The sequence below is a fragment of the Miscanthus floridulus genome, unplaced genomic scaffold (assembly GCF_019320115.1).
Source record: "Miscanthus floridulus cultivar M001 unplaced genomic scaffold, ASM1932011v1 fs_106_6_7, whole genome shotgun sequence".
Classification (NCBI taxonomy): Eukaryota; Viridiplantae; Streptophyta; class Magnoliopsida; order Poales; family Poaceae; genus Miscanthus; species Miscanthus floridulus.
Window position 1 is genome coordinate 643 of NW_027096191.1, and position 15,584 is coordinate 16,226.

The following is a 15,584-nucleotide window of genomic DNA, read 5'->3' on the forward strand; positions in this document are numbered from 1 at the left end:
TAATATATATTTTTATTCAGTAGGGGTTCGCCCCTGCTGTTTCTTAAGGAGTGCTACTCAAGCCACCTAACCAACTCAGCTAGAGGCCCTAGGTGGAATTTATTAAGAAGAAAATAGGCTCCCAAATTCGCCTCAATGAGAACTTGAACCTGGGTGGTTTGGGCATACATCAACACCCTCGACCAACTGAGCTAAGCTCAGCTTCCTTTAAGCTTAACAGTTAATTTGCTGTGTCATATAATGTCCTTGTACTAACCACAGAAAAATGTTGCTATTCTTGTGTTTCTTCTTGCTGATCTGGCTTGCCTAAAAAGATATTTGTTTTATCGTGCAGGATTGGTATTACCTTTCCAAAACTCTGTCCGAACGTGAGGCTTTTGCTTATGCAGCAAAAACAGGGCTGGATGTTGTAACTATTTGCCCGTCCTTCGTATTTGGACCCTTGATGCAGTCTATAGTAAATGCAAGTAGTAAAATACTCCTTAATTATTTCAAAGGTATAGGTTAATCCTATGTTAGTTTTCTACTCCTATGTTATGTTAGTTTTCTACTGGTTTGCGTTCAGTTATATAATTAAAAAATTAAAATGATAATCTAGTCAATAGTGTTTGTCTATTGTTTATTTCTGATTATCCATAAAGCACATTGATCAATTGCTGCAAAGTACTTTATATACTTAAGAACAAGCTTCAATTAGCCTACTTAATTTAGCGGTTTAGTTATTTTTTAAGTACATACATTTCTTCTGCAGGAGATCGTGAGACTGTTGAAAATAGACTCAGAAATATGGTGGATGTTCGTGATGTTGCCGATGCTCTTCTTCTGGCTTATGAAAAACCAGAAGCGTCTGGACGATACATCTGCAGTTCAAATCCAATAAAAGTTTCTGATATGATAAACATATTGAAGACCTTATATCCAACTTACTCTTATCCCAAAAAGTAAGTCTCACCTCTGAAATAGTTTTGTCTCTATGCATTGAGTTTCGTTCCCCTCTTAACCTCATCAGCTGATTTTTATCGACACATCAATAAATACTTGCTGGCAGAATGGCCTTGGAAGAGAAGGATGCTAAAATGCCACTGATTTAACAACAAAAAACTCTACTGTTTGTTTATGTTATGATACTTCTTGAACTCATTGTGTAATCACACCATTAGGTAAGATGAGGTGTCTACTGAACTTAAGTAAGTTTGATGTGGGTATGACATTCATATCTTTTAGATACTTCCATGCATCCACAGAAATTTGGGAGATTTGATTTTAACTCTGAATGTTTTGGTGAACTGTTGAATTCTTGTTCATATTGTTCTTCCTTTCAGTTTTGCTCTCTCTTGACTTGGTTGGGACTTATATTTTCGTATTTCAATGTTTTTTAGCTTTGTTGAAACGGATGACAACTCCATATACAGTTCTGAGAAACTTCAGAAGCTAGGGTGGACCTTCAGGCCTACAGAGGAAACCCTCCGTGATAGTGTTGAATCCTACAAAGCATTTGGCATCCTGAATTGAGCATCCAACTGGGACAGTGAAACAGCAGTTCCAACAGTCCAATCCCTATCTGGTTCATGTAAACCGTGAAACAGAACATGTTGATAACAGATTCAATAATTGCATCATGTTGGAATAGCACTGTATTTTTTTCAGTGTTATCTGGGGCTTCCGTACGAAATGAGCAGGCCAATGCTGACTGTTGCATGGCTTCTGGCGTATTACCATTGATAGAGCTAGAAATGTACTATCTTGCACTATTGCACTTAACTTGGGATGACCAAGCCGATACCAGTGTGCTGCAGGGGCGACGGTGAAGAGTGGAGACGTAGAATCATGTGCTATGTCCTGAGACCATTAACAGAAAAATACAAGCCAAATTCGACGGTGAAAGCATCTAGGCCTCTAATTGGGTTTCGGTGATTAAAGATAATATAAGATTACTATGACTAACGTGTGTTTTGCAGAGGCAATTAAGTTAGGTCATGGTAATAGAGATTGATTGGTCAATCATGGTGGTCATGCCCCTACGATGGAAATCGTTTCAGTTTTCGAAGGATGGACGACAAGGTTAAGGATGATTAGTTCTAAGTGTTGATTGGAGTTGAAGAGACACTTAGAGTAGTTTATGACTTTGTTTTTTTCTTTGGCCGTACTATTAAGGGGGTATGGATGGGTAGTTTGATCTAGATGAGTCTAGTGAGGTAGGTTTGGTGCACACTTGTTAAAACTAGCACTAGGTAGCTCCACAACAACCCTATGATTCTATGGAGCAAACTTCATTCACATATGTTCGAGAGTTGGAAGTGAATAGAGGGGCAAATGCTGATCGGACGCTGGCTGCAGGGTCCGGTCAGTTCATTTGATCAAGGAGATTACGTTCGGTGTGACCGGACGCTGAGTGGTCGAGTGACCGGACGCTGAGGGCCAGTGTCCGGTCGACTCCAGTAAGGTTCCAGAGAAGGAATTCTGTGACCGGACGTGACCGGTCAGTACTGATCGGACCCTGGGGGTTCAGCGTCCGGTCGAGTACAGTAAGGTTCTAGTGAGGGTTTAATGCGACCGGACACGTCCGGTCAGTAGTGATCGAACCCTACCAGCGTCCGGTCAACACTTAATCACTGGTGTGCGGGTTGAACTGATCGGAGCGTCCAGTCAACATGACCGAAGCGCCCGGTCACCCCACAAAGGCACATAACAGTTCGTTTTTTCAGCTGGTGTTATAAATAGAAGCTCCACTCGTGTGTGGAGTCACTTTTGCTCATTTCAACAGCTGAGAAACACGTTTGTGAGTGCCAAGTAGAGCAAGGTCCTAGTGAGGTGATTGAGATTGGAGAATCCAAGAGAGTAGCCTCATTATTGAATCAAGAGTAGCAAAGTGTGCATCCATCATTCTCATTAAGCTTCGCGTGGTCAAGTGAGAGTTCGTGCTTGTTACTCTTGGTGATCGCCATCACCTAGACGGCTTGGTGGTGATTGGGAGCTTGGTGATCACTCGGCGGAGCTTGTGGGTGACCCAACTCAAGTTGTGAGCGGTTTTGGGTGATTCACCGTGACGGAGTGTCGAAGAATCAACCCGTAGAGAGCACTTGATCCTTGCGTGGATCAAGGGGGAGCTACACCCTTGCACGGGTGCTCCAACGAGGACTAGTGGGGAGTGGCGACTCTCCGATACCTCGGCAAAATATCGCCGTGTTCCTCTCTCTCTCTATTTACTTTGAGTATTTACTTTGAGCATTTACTTTGTGCAATTCAATACTTGTTTTTACATTCATAGAATTGCCATGCTAGAGTTTGGAACATAGGTTACAAGTCTGTTGTGCGTTAGATTAATAGAAACACTTTTCTAGGCACAAGAGGTTAATTGGGCTAACCGTAGGATTTATTTATTGCAAGAAAATTTAGAATTAGCCCAATTCACCCCCCCTCTTGGGCATCTTGATCATTTCAATTGGTATCAGAGCCTCGTGCCCATGTTTTAAGCTTAATCGCTTAGAGCAAGATGTCTTACGGGGATGGACCTCCTTCTATCTTTGAGGGAGATGACTTTCCATATTAGAAAATCCGCATGGAGGCGTACTTAGAAGCTCTAGACGTTGGTATTCTTAGAGCCGCCTCACAAGGCTTTCCAAAACCTCGAGATGCTACACACTTACAAGGCGATGAGGTTAATTATGAAAAGTGGAATGCAAAGGCTCGAAACATCATCTTTAGAGCCCTTTGTAAAGATGTGTTCAACCACGTAAGGAACCACAAAGACGCCCATGCACTATGGTCGGACGTTTGTGCGCTCCATGAGGGAACCAAGAGTGAGCGCAAGGAACGCTACCATCTTGTGATTAAAAAGCTAAATTCATTTAAGATGCTTCACAAAGAATGTGCTAATGAGATGTATTCACGTTTGAATGTTCTTGTAGAGGAAGTCAATGGGCTTGGACTTACTCAAATGTCACCATCCGACGTCGTGAGAAAGATCTTGAGTGTCCTCCCCATTGATAAATATGGGCATATTGTGACCGTGCTACACCAAGGTGATCTTTTCACCGCTACACCGATACAAATCTTGGAAAAGATCAATGCTCATGAGATATACATGCACATCACGCCATAAGATGGCTCATCCTCTACCAAGAAGAAAGAGAAGGACTTAGCATTCAAAGCTAGCCAAGATAAGGGCAAAGCAAGACTTGAGTATGAGAGCTCAAGTGATGAGCAAGATGAAGATGAAGATCTTGCTCTCACGGTGAAGAAAGCCGCCAAAATGCTAAAGAAGCTAAACAAGAGTGACATCAAGTTCGACGGCAAGAAGAAGAAGTTCTTCACAAGCTCTAAAAGAAAGCCAATCTCTAAAATGGATTGCTTCAATTATGGTGAACTTGGTCATCTAGCACATCAATGCACCAAGCCCAAGAAAAACAAGAACAAGGGCAAGAAAGATGACTCAAGTAACGAAGATGAAGATGAGAAGAAGAAGAACAAGCCATACAAGAAGAGAGATGGCAAAAAGAGGGACTTCCACAAGAAGAAGAGTGGAAAGGCCTACATCGTCGGTGATTGGCTTACGGACATTGATTCATCTAGTGGATCATCCGATGATGATAGTGAAGATGAGAAGGTGGCCACCATTGCTATTGATCTTTCATCTTCACCGCCACCATCGCCATCATCCTCTACACACCTATGCCTTATGGCCAAGGGTGAACGCAAGGTAACTAATAATGATGATAGTAGTGATGATGAGCAAGCTAGTGATGATGATAGCGATAGCGATGATGATGATTCACCTTCATATGATAATCTTGTCAAAATACTAAGACAATACACTAAGATCATTAGAAAGAGTAGAGCTAAAAATGAAAAGCTTGATGCTAAAAATGATTCACTCTTAGCAAAATGTGATACATTGGAAAAGGCTAATGTTGAGCTTAAAGAAACAAATGATGCTATATCATCCAAACTCAAGGAGCTCAAATCTTCTAAGAAAGAGCTTAAAGATAAACATGATAAACTTGAGTGGGTGCACAATGAGCTCATCACTAGCCACAACAAGCTAAAAGATGAACATACAACTCTAAAGATCAATTATGATACTCTTGTTATTGCTCAAGAATTTTTACCAAATAAGCCACATGATGCTACTAACCATGTTGTCAAGATTGATATAGCTACATCATGTGATGATTTGATTGATGAGAGCATTGAGCAAGGATCTAGTGGCAAAGGCAAGAAAGTGGTTGAGTGCAATGACTATGATGAATATGTCAAGCTCAAGAATACAAATGAAAAGCTCATGAAAGATCTTGAAGAGATGAAAAGCTACAACACTATTGTGCTAGAAACTCTTGATCATGATGAAGAGTTGATCCTTGAGAATGAGAAGCTCAAAGAAGAGAACAAGAAGCTCAAGGAAGAGAAGAACAATGATATTCTCAAGGAAGAGAACAAGAAGCTCAAGATGGAGAAAGAGCATCTCAAGATAGGATTGAGCAAGTTTGCAAGAGGTAAGCATCTCCAAAGTGAGCTACTCATGAACACCGTCATGAAGATAGATAGAAGTGGCATTGGATATGTGGCAAGTATAGAGAAGAAGAAGGCTCAAATTCAACAACAACAATCAAAGCCAAAGCTAAAGAGATGTTTTGAGTGTGGACAAGAAGGCCACTTTGCTCATGAGTGCCAAACTCCACCGCCACAACCTTTGCCCAAGCATGCTAGACCCTTTGCCTTCAATGCTCACTACATGCTTAGAAAGGATTCTAGTGAAAAGATGAAAGTCATGTTCTTAGGACCCCCTAACAAGAATAGGCCTAAGAATATTTGGGTGGCTAAGTCACTTGTTGAGAAGGTGAAGGGCCCTCAACAAGTTTGGGTTCCTAAAGCTTGAATCTCTTGTGTGTAGGTGAACTACAAGACCGGTGGAAGTCATTGGGTTATTTATAGTGGTTGCACACAACATATGACCGGTGATCCTCGTATGTTCACCTCACTTGATGAAGAAGTAAATGGACAAGAGAGAATTACATTTAGAGATAACTCAAAGGGCAAGGTTAAAGGATTGGGCAAAGTGGCAATATCAAATGATCATTCCATCTTCAATGTGCTATATGTTGCTTCATTGAGCTTCAACTTGCTATCCGTTGGACAATTGTGTGATCTTGGCTTCCAATGCTTGTTTACCGAGAAGGAGGTTGTTGTATCCAAGAAGGATGATGATCAAGTGATATTCCAAGGATTTAGATACAATAACTTATATCTAGTGGACTTCACCTTCGAAGATGCAAACTTGAAGACTTGTCTATTCACCAAAACAACACTTGGGTGGCTATGGCATAGAAGACTTACTCATGTTGGTATGAGTTCACTCAAGAAGCTAATGAAGAATGATTTGGTGAGAGGGTTGAAGGATGTGAAGTTTGAGAAGGACAAGCTTTGTAGTGCATGTCAAGCCAGCAAGCAAGTTGCAAATACCCATCCAACAAAAGTTTTCATGTCAACCACAAGAGTGCTAGAACTCCTACACATAGATTTATTTGGACCAACAACATACAAGAGTTTGGGAGAGAATCTCTATTATCTTGTGATTGTTGATGACTATTCAAGGTATATATGGGTATTCTTCCTTCATGACAAATCCGAAGTTGCATCTTGCTTCAAGAAGTTTGCCAAGAGAGCTCAAAATGAATTTGAAGTGAAGCTCAAAAAGATTAGAAGTGACAATAGGAAAGAATTTGACAACACAAACATAGAAGCCTATTGTGATGAAGTTAGAATCAAACATGAGGTCTCCACAACATACACTCCCCAACAAAATGATGTAGTTGAGAGGAAGAACTAGATATTGATCACTCTTGCAAGAACAATGCTTGATGAGTACAACACCCCCAAAGCTCTATGGGTGAAAGCAATCAACACCACATGCTATGCATCCAACCGCCTATTCCTTCAAAAGTTCCTTGGCAAGACACCTTATGAGTTGCTCAATAGGAAGAAGCCGGACGTCTCCTTCTTTAGGGTGTTTGGTTGCAAATGCTACATCTATAAAAAGAGGCAACACCTAGGGAAGTTCCAAAGACGTTGTGATATTGGTTTTCTTGTTGGTTACTCATCAAAGTCCAAAGCATATATAGTATTTAATCATGCCACCGGCTTGGTTGAAGAAACATATGATGTGGAATTTGATGAATCTAACGGCTCCCAAGGAGCACATGAGAATCTTGATGATGTAGGTGATGAACCATTGAGGGAGGCTATGAAGAATATTTCGGTGGAAGACATCAAGCCAAAGGATGATGAAGATGATGTACAAGTCATTGATCAACCTTCTTCATCAAGTGTGCCACAAGATGGTGAAAAAGATGGGAGAGTAGAAAATGAAGATACTCATGTCTCCCATGAGCAAATGGTGGTACAAGCACAAGATGTTGATGCTCCACAACCTCCCCCTCAAGTGGTCAATAGAAGAAATACACCTCTCCTACAAGATCATCCACAAGATCTGATCATAGGGAGCCCATCAAAGGGTGTAATGACTCGATCTCAAAAATTTACTTCATTTATTGCTCATCACTCTTTTGTCTCTTGCTATGAGCCTACCAAGATAGAAGAAGCTCTTAAAGATCCGGATTGGATCAATGCCATGCATGAAGAGTTGAACAACTTCACTCACAATGAAGTTTGGACTCTTGAAGAGCGACCAAAAGGTGCAAGAGTCATTGGAACAAAGTGGGTGTTCCGCAACAAGCAAGATGATCAAGGTATTGTTGTGAGGAACAAGGCAAGACTAGTTACAAAGGGTTTCTCCCAAGTTGAAGGTTTGGATTTTGGAGAGACCTTTGCACCGGTTGCAAGATTAGAAGCCATCCGTATCCTTCTTGCTTATGCATCACATCATGAAATGAAACTATATCAAATGGATGTGAAAAGTGTATTTTTAAATGGCTTTATTAATGAACTAGTCTATGTTGATCAATCTCCCGGGTTTGAGGACCCTAGATATCATAATCATGTTTATAGGTTGTCCAAGACACTATCTGGGCTTAAGCAAGCCCCAAGAGCTTGGTATGAGCGCCTTTAGGACTTTCTCATTGAGAAGGGCTTCACCATTGGGAAGGTCGACACCACACTATTCGCCAAGAAGCTTGATGGGCATATCTTTATTTATCAAGTATATGTTGATGATATCATCTTTGGATCATTAAATGAAGACTCATGCAAAGAATTTGGTGAATTGATGTCAAAGGAGTTCGAGATGTCAATAATTGGTGAACTTATATTCTTTCTTGGTTTTCAAGTCAAGCAAATGAAAGAAGGCATCTTCATCTCTCAAGAGAAATACACAAAAGATCTTCTCAAGAGATTCAAGATGGATGAATGTAAGCCAATCAAGACACCAATACCTACCAATGGACATCTCAACCTAGATGAGGGAGGTAACCCGGTTGATCAAACTCTCTACCATTCCATGATTGATAGCTTGTTATATTTAACTGCATCTAGGCCTGACATCATGTTTAGTGTGTGTATGTGTGCTAGATTTCAAGTTAATCCTAAGGAAACACATTTAATTGCTGTAAAAAGAATCCTTAGATATCTTAAGCACACACCAAGCATTGGCCTATGGTATCCCAAAGGAGCTATATTTGAATTAGTTGGCTATTCCGATTCGGATTATGCCGGTTGCAAAGTTGATAGAAAAAGCACATCCGGAGGGTGCCATTTGCTTGGTAGATCACTTGTGTCTTGGTCCTCCAAGAAATAAAATAGTGTGGCTTTGTCCACCGCCGAAGCGGAATACATTGCTGCGGGTGCTTGTTGTGCACAAATATTATACATGAAACAAACTTTGCTAGACTATGGTGTAGTTTTAGAAAGGTACCTCTTTTGTGTGACAATGAAAGTGCGGTAAAACTTATAAATAATCCGGTTCAACACTCTCGCACCAAGCACATAGATATCCACCATCACTTTCTAAGAGATCATGTTGCTAAAAATGATATATCACTAGAAGGTGTAAGAACCGAAGATCAATTAGCGGATATCTTCACTAAACCGCTAGATGAGGCTACATTTTGTAGATTGTGGAATGAGCTCAATGTACTTGATTTTAGTAACTTCACTAAAAGATGAGCTTGTGTTGTCCCATGCATTCATTGTAATATACAACATTGTAAATGCATATAGGGCTTATCTAACATGGTTAAGATAACCGATGAAAAGCGTGTGAAGAAGCTTAACCTTGGATCAAACTTGACAAGCAACTAGATTTACTTACAAGTATTGCATATGCATGGATGTTGTTTTGTCGTTTTGTTCCATTTGCCCTCTTATTGCCTATTTTCTTAAAAAGAATTATAGCCTAAGGCAAAATATTTTGAAAAATATGAGGGTTTGAGAGAGGTCACTCACATTAGTCTTAATTGGTGTTTATTTGGATCTTATTTGAGTTGGGACTTGATTGGGAATGGGCAGCGCAGAGGAACATTGAAGATTTGCTAGAAAAGAGTGACCGGACGCTGCACCGGACTCTGTAGTCCAACGTCCGATCAGTTCACAGGAGGTGAACTCGCTGCGAAGGAGTGACCGGACTCTGTCTTTTAGCGTTCGGTCAGAAGTCGTCTCAGCGTCTGATCGATCATGAAGACATCAAGGCTAGGTGACCGGACTCTGGCTACGTCTGGTCGTTGTCCACCAGATGCGTCTGGTCGCGATTCCAGAGGAATTAGACATCTCTGGAATCGATCGGACGCTGGGTGGTAGCGTCCGGTCACTACCACCGGAGCATCTGATCATTAGATCTCGTGCGGCTTTCAATCTCTTTTCTCCTTTCCTTTCCCATCGCGTTAGGGGGCCACCATAAAATCAATTGCGTTTTGACCTAAACCGCATCTCGCCTTCACGCAGCGCCGTAGCATAGCCGAGCTGCCGGAATCACCACCACATTCACCGCTCACCTGCGCTCGCCTTTGCCATCGCCGCCGCCACCGGTGCTCGCCGCGCCCGCACAGCTCCTCTCCATGCCAGCGCAAGCTCCACCCGCGCGCCTCCGTTCCAGCGCCGTCGAGGTCTCGCCCTAACCTGCGCTGTGCTTCTGCCAAGCCATGGGCTGTGCCGTCGTGGTCCAAAGCCGACCCTCTGCCATCCAGTGCTGGTAAGGCCCTGCTCGTGCCCGTGCATCCTCATTGCAACTCGCCCGTGACCTAGCTATTCATCACTATGCCAATTTCACAAGGCCGTCAATTCACTGGTCACCGCCATCCCTAACCCTAGCGGTCTCGGTGATCCCCCGCATGATGCTTCTCTCCTTTTCTTCGGATCATTGGTTCGTCAGGTAGCAAGCCAGTCGATTCAATTTCATACCTACATTGCTTGCTCTCATAGGGTTTTGCATCTATTAGATATATCGTATTTACTTGTATATCCTTCTATTCCATCGTGCAGCAAGTCGATGCCGTTGAGGTGTCAGTGGCAGTTGACAGTCAACTCGGAGCCAAGCTCGTGAGTACGGATTGAGGCCAAGCCTCGTAAGTGTTAGTGGATAGTTGATCTTGTCAGCGGTAGTGGTTCTAGTCAGATCAGATGGCTCGCACCAAGAATGTTGGTGGTGGTCTAGGAGATGATGATCGGAGGCCTCCGCTCACCTGCCTACAGGTCCTAAAGGCAAGGCGACGAAGAAGGTTGCATCAAAGAAGCGAAAGTACCCTGATGTAGAGACAGCGAGAGTAGTAGCAGTTGCAGAGGCCGTAGAGCGTGCCGAGAGAGGAGGTGCCCACAGTGGAGTTGTCATTGTAGATCATCTGTCACCAGACACGCAGGGCAGACTTGAGCATATTGAGCGTCTTCATGGTAGTCCACCTGGGACTGTCATGATGGCAGGACGACGTCTTCCCATTATGGATCCTCAGCCTCAGGGGGAGTCACAGGAGCAGCCCCCACCAGCAGTGCCACAACAGACTTAGGGGCCTCAGTCAGCTCAGGAGACACAAGAGGGACAGCCATCACAACAGCCTCAGGTGGGTGAGCAGGGCCAGTAGGCCGAGGAGGCTGAGGAGACTGAGCAGGTACCCTAGCCATAGCTACGCCGCTCTGGTCGTACCTATGTTCCAGTCTCACCAAGGCCGCCGACACAGCGGAGGGGATCACGTCCACCGCCTAGACCATAGGGTCCACCTCTAGTGACCCACCTTGACTTGAGGGCCGCCATGGCCAAGCAGGTTCAGCAGCTTCGCTTCATGGATTTTGATGTGTGGTTTCCACCCAGGAAGGATGAGAGAGCAACAGAGGGTTTCTACACGCCACTGTAGGAGGATTTCTATAATGCCTATCTGAACAGTGGAGCAGTCTTCAGATCTCAGAGAGTCTACAACATAGAGGCTATAGTCACAGCAGCTGGAGAGCACATTCGCCCCTACCTTGCATATCTGCCGGGGCTGACAGATCTGATTGGCCGGACAAGATTATATGTACCATCTTGGGTTCGGCAGTTCTATGCTTTGCTCTACATTGACCCGCAACATAACTTTATACACTTTGCATTCAGAGGCAGAGACTACAGGATGATGAGTCAGAGGGCCAAGGAGATACTAAGGCTATAGGAGCAGCCTGTCAGGTTACATGAGGTATGTTATGGATAGCAAGAGCCTCCTAGGTGCCCTCATGGTGGTATGGTGCCCCCTACAGATCTTGTGCGCCATTGCTTTAAGGAGCCCTTTGGTGAGGGGTCGAGGAGGAACCCCAGTGACCTTACTCCTATAGCTAGAGTGCTAGAGGCTATCATAAGGAGGACACTACTTCCTAGGATGGGATACAGAGAGGGCTTGACTCGCCTCCAGCTTTGGCTCCTCAACGCCCTGATGCAGCAGACTGTGTTTGATATTTGGGACCTCCTTCTATCAGAGATGGAGGATACTATAGCTGAGGGCTTCAAGGGTCGCAGGCAACTTCCATATGCACATTGGATCACATTCCTTATTCTCAAGGCTGTGCAAGTTAGGACACCAAAGATGGTTGCAGAGTACAGAGGTGACACCATAGAGTTTCTAGCTTATAACATGGCACAGAGGATCAGGCATAGCACTCCATAGGCACCCACTTAGCCTCGCCGTCATCTAGATGTACCAGAGTCCATAGCTCAGCAGGACGAGATTATCAGAGGCATAGCCGCTACTGAGGAGGAGCAGCTTGAGGCTCAGGAAGAGAGGAGCGAGTCTAGTGATAGTTCGGATGATGACTATCTGCCTATTCCTCAGATGCCTCCACGCAGACATGATGTAGAGGCTGGTAGTTCTAGCTCCGCTCCACCTGCACCATAGACGGACCCCGCTTTGATTGCTATCCTTGAGCGGATGCAACAGGATTAGGCTAGACAGGCTCAGGAGACCACTGCCAACTTTGCACAATTTTAGGCTCATCAGGACGAGTTCCAACGACAGCAGTAGGTCCTCCAGCAATAGCAGCAGTAGATGCATCAGCAGCAGCAGCAGCAGATGCATCAGCAGCAGTTACTCATGCAGTAGCAGCTTTTGGGATTCATGCAGCATGTAGTGACAGCCATTGGGACCCCACAGCCATAGCCTTCGCCCCAGATTGGTCAGCCTACTACCACTATGATGACTTCAGCAGTATAGCCCAGTGGGCTTCAGAGTCAGGGACAACCTCTAGCTCCGTTTGGTTCTCCCATAGTATAGGTGTCCCAGTGGTTATCCTCGCCAGTGGTAGCCCCACAGTTCACACCACTTCAGACGGGTTTCACACCAGATCAGTCACTCTCGCTATTTGTGCCTGACATGTCAGTCTCCAGGAGTCTTGGAGCATCCTTCAGCAAGTTGATAGGGATGCCTACACTGCCACATATGTATGCCCTAGGTCCCTCTACAGCAGCTCCCGTCACCATGACTACTCAGAGGCTCCCTTCTTCTGTCGCATCTTCAGATCCTACGATAGATATACCAGCAGCATCACAGGCAGCACCTACCCCAGCTCAGACCCAGACTGCTTCAGCAACGCTTCCAGCCACAGAGGGTCAGTCAGTACAAAGCTCAGGGTTAGATGATGATGGCGCCCAGTTCCAGCTTGCCCCTCGTACCTCAGCGCCTGGCTTGTCTGCTGCAGCCCCGCTGACCAACCCTTAGGTTTTGGTGTTTGACGCCAAAGGGGGAGAGGGTTCGAGTATGTAGACTCAGGGGGAGCGACTTTTAGGGGGAGCCTAGTTAGCTATTAGTCTATTATATACATTTAGAGTCTTATTTGTGTGATACACTATTACTATTATGCATTCGTGTGTTTAATTTCATGCATACTATTATATTTATGTGATAGTGATATCTACGTGATTGTGATATTGACATGTGTGCTCTCTACTTTGAATTCCTTTACATGTCATATCACTTGTGTTATGCTCATTTGCTTTTGCTTCCGCGCTTTTACTCCGATGCAAATGAGCTTCACCACTTGTACTCATGCTTATTTCATATCTTTTGAGTACATCATGTTGGCTTAGGTCATATAAGCTTGCCTAACTATTTTGTTCTTATTGACAAAAGCTTATATGAACCAAGCATGTAAAAAATCTCACTCTTTCACATACTCGAGGTGGTATTGTCATCAATCACCAAAAGGGGGAGATTGAAAGCATCTAGGCCCCTAATTGGGTTTCGATGGTTAATGACAATACAAGATTACTATGACTAACGTGTGTTTTGCAGAGGCAATTAAGTTAGGTTATGGTAATGGAGATCGATTGGGCAATCAAGGTGGTCATGCCCCTACAATGGAAATCATTTCGGTTTTCAAAGGTTGGACGACAAGGTTAAGGATGACTAGTTCTAAGTGTCGATTGGAGTTGGAGAGACACTTAGAGTAGTTTAGGACTTTGTTTTTTTCCTTTGGCCGTACTATTAAGGGGGTATGGACGGGTAGCTAGACCTAGATGAGTCTAGTGAGTTAGGTGTGGTGCACACTTGTTAAAACTAGCACTAGGTAGCTCCACAATATCCCTATGATCCTATGGAGCAAACTTCATTCACATATGTTCGAGAGTTGGAAGTGAATAGAGGGTCAAATGCTGATCGGACGCTGGCTCCGGTCGGACCGGACGCTGGCTACAGGGTCCAGTCAGTTCATTTGACCAAGGAGATTGCGTTCTATGCGACCGAACGCTGAGTGATTGAGTGACCAGACGCTGAGGGCCAGTGTCCGGTCGTGTCGGATACCGTGAGAAGGGGTACCCTAAGCAAGAACCAAAAAACGACTGCTTGGACTTCGTAAAGATCGAAACCAGCTAAACCCCGCTAGCCTCGGCCGATTCTCCGACTCGCCCGAGGCCCCCTCACCGCTGACCTCGGGCGATCCCCCACCGAAGGCCTCGGCCGACCCCCTCTCGTCGCAGGCCTCGGCCGGGCCGCCGACCCTCCGTCTCGCGCGAGGCGGGCTCGGCAGCACTCTGCTGCCTCTTCCTTCACCCGTCCCTCTGACAAAACGTCGTGTCGCATTAACTCAGCCAACTGCTGCCTCTGACGTCGGCCGCATGCTCGACACAGTACAGCGGAATGGCCGATGGGACAGGAGGCAGGACTGGGCAGGGGTTACCCGCCACTGTGCCAACCACTATGCACATGGTTGACACCCATGCCTCACTGTGCTACCAACTCCTGCTCCGAGAACAACGCAGCGTGGGGAGCCACGTCTGGGATACTGTGGCCTCGGAATCAGTACCCAGGACCAATAATTCCCTCCAAGGCCTCGGCAGTTTACTTCAGGGGCTCGGCAGCCTGAGGATCCATGTCCGCCGAGCCCCCACGATGGCTCGGCCTCGGCATCTGCAGAGCCACGGCTCCCTACGACGTCATCGCACGATGACCAGCACGTCGTCCGCCATGTCCTGCCTCAAGCTGTACTGGAGCCCCACGACGCACAAAGACCAAGTATGACCGGCGCGTCACTTCTGCACGACAAGGACGGGGCCACTCCATCGACCATACCACGACAGTGGCCGGCTACAGGGCTCGGACACGCCACCCCCATTTATAGATATAGAGCGCTATGTAGCAACATATGTACATTTCTGGTTCTCCCTTAGAGTATAAAAGGGAGGGGCCGGGGCCATTTCTAGGGGGGGAACGAACAGAAAGACGAACACCCCAATAGAACTGCACGCTTCCACGCTGCTTGAAAACAACGCCTCAAGCAGCCCGCACCTCCCCCGCCGAGACCTGGGGCTAGCTCCCTCTCTCACCTAGCTTGTAACCCCCTACTACGAGCACTCCGGTGCAAGGAATACAAGATCGATCTCTCAGACTGGACGTAGGGCCTCGATTGCCTGAACCAGTATAAACCTTGTGTCTCTTTGCATCACCATCCGGTTCGGGAGCACGCAGCACAAATTTACTCGTTGGTTGAGGACCCCCCGGTTCCAAAACACCGATAGTTGGCGCGCCAGGTAGGGGTAGCTGCGTGTCGTTTTCGTCATCCCAGAAGGTCCCGGATGGCAGACCCCATACGACCATTGCGTCTCGGCACCGTAGTTTGGTTCGACAGCCTAGAGTTCATGTCTCTAGGGCATGAGTACAACATGGTGCTCCTCACTCCACGAGCCCCAC

At 45.4% G+C, this 15,584-nt stretch overlaps 1 protein-coding gene across 1 annotated transcript; it reads left to right on the top strand.

Moving 5' to 3' along the window:
* Positions 1 to 314: 314 nt before the first annotated feature.
* Positions 315 to 1,619, top strand: LOC136530323 (cinnamoyl-CoA reductase 1-like; the record flags this gene model as incomplete). The annotated part of the gene is made up of 3 exons (XM_066523089.1): positions 315 to 497; positions 752 to 941; positions 1,380 to 1,619. Coding segments are annotated over 3 exons (506 nt in total), but the record flags the coding sequence as incomplete, so codon positions are not given.
* Positions 1,620 to 15,584: the final 13,965 nt, after the last annotated feature.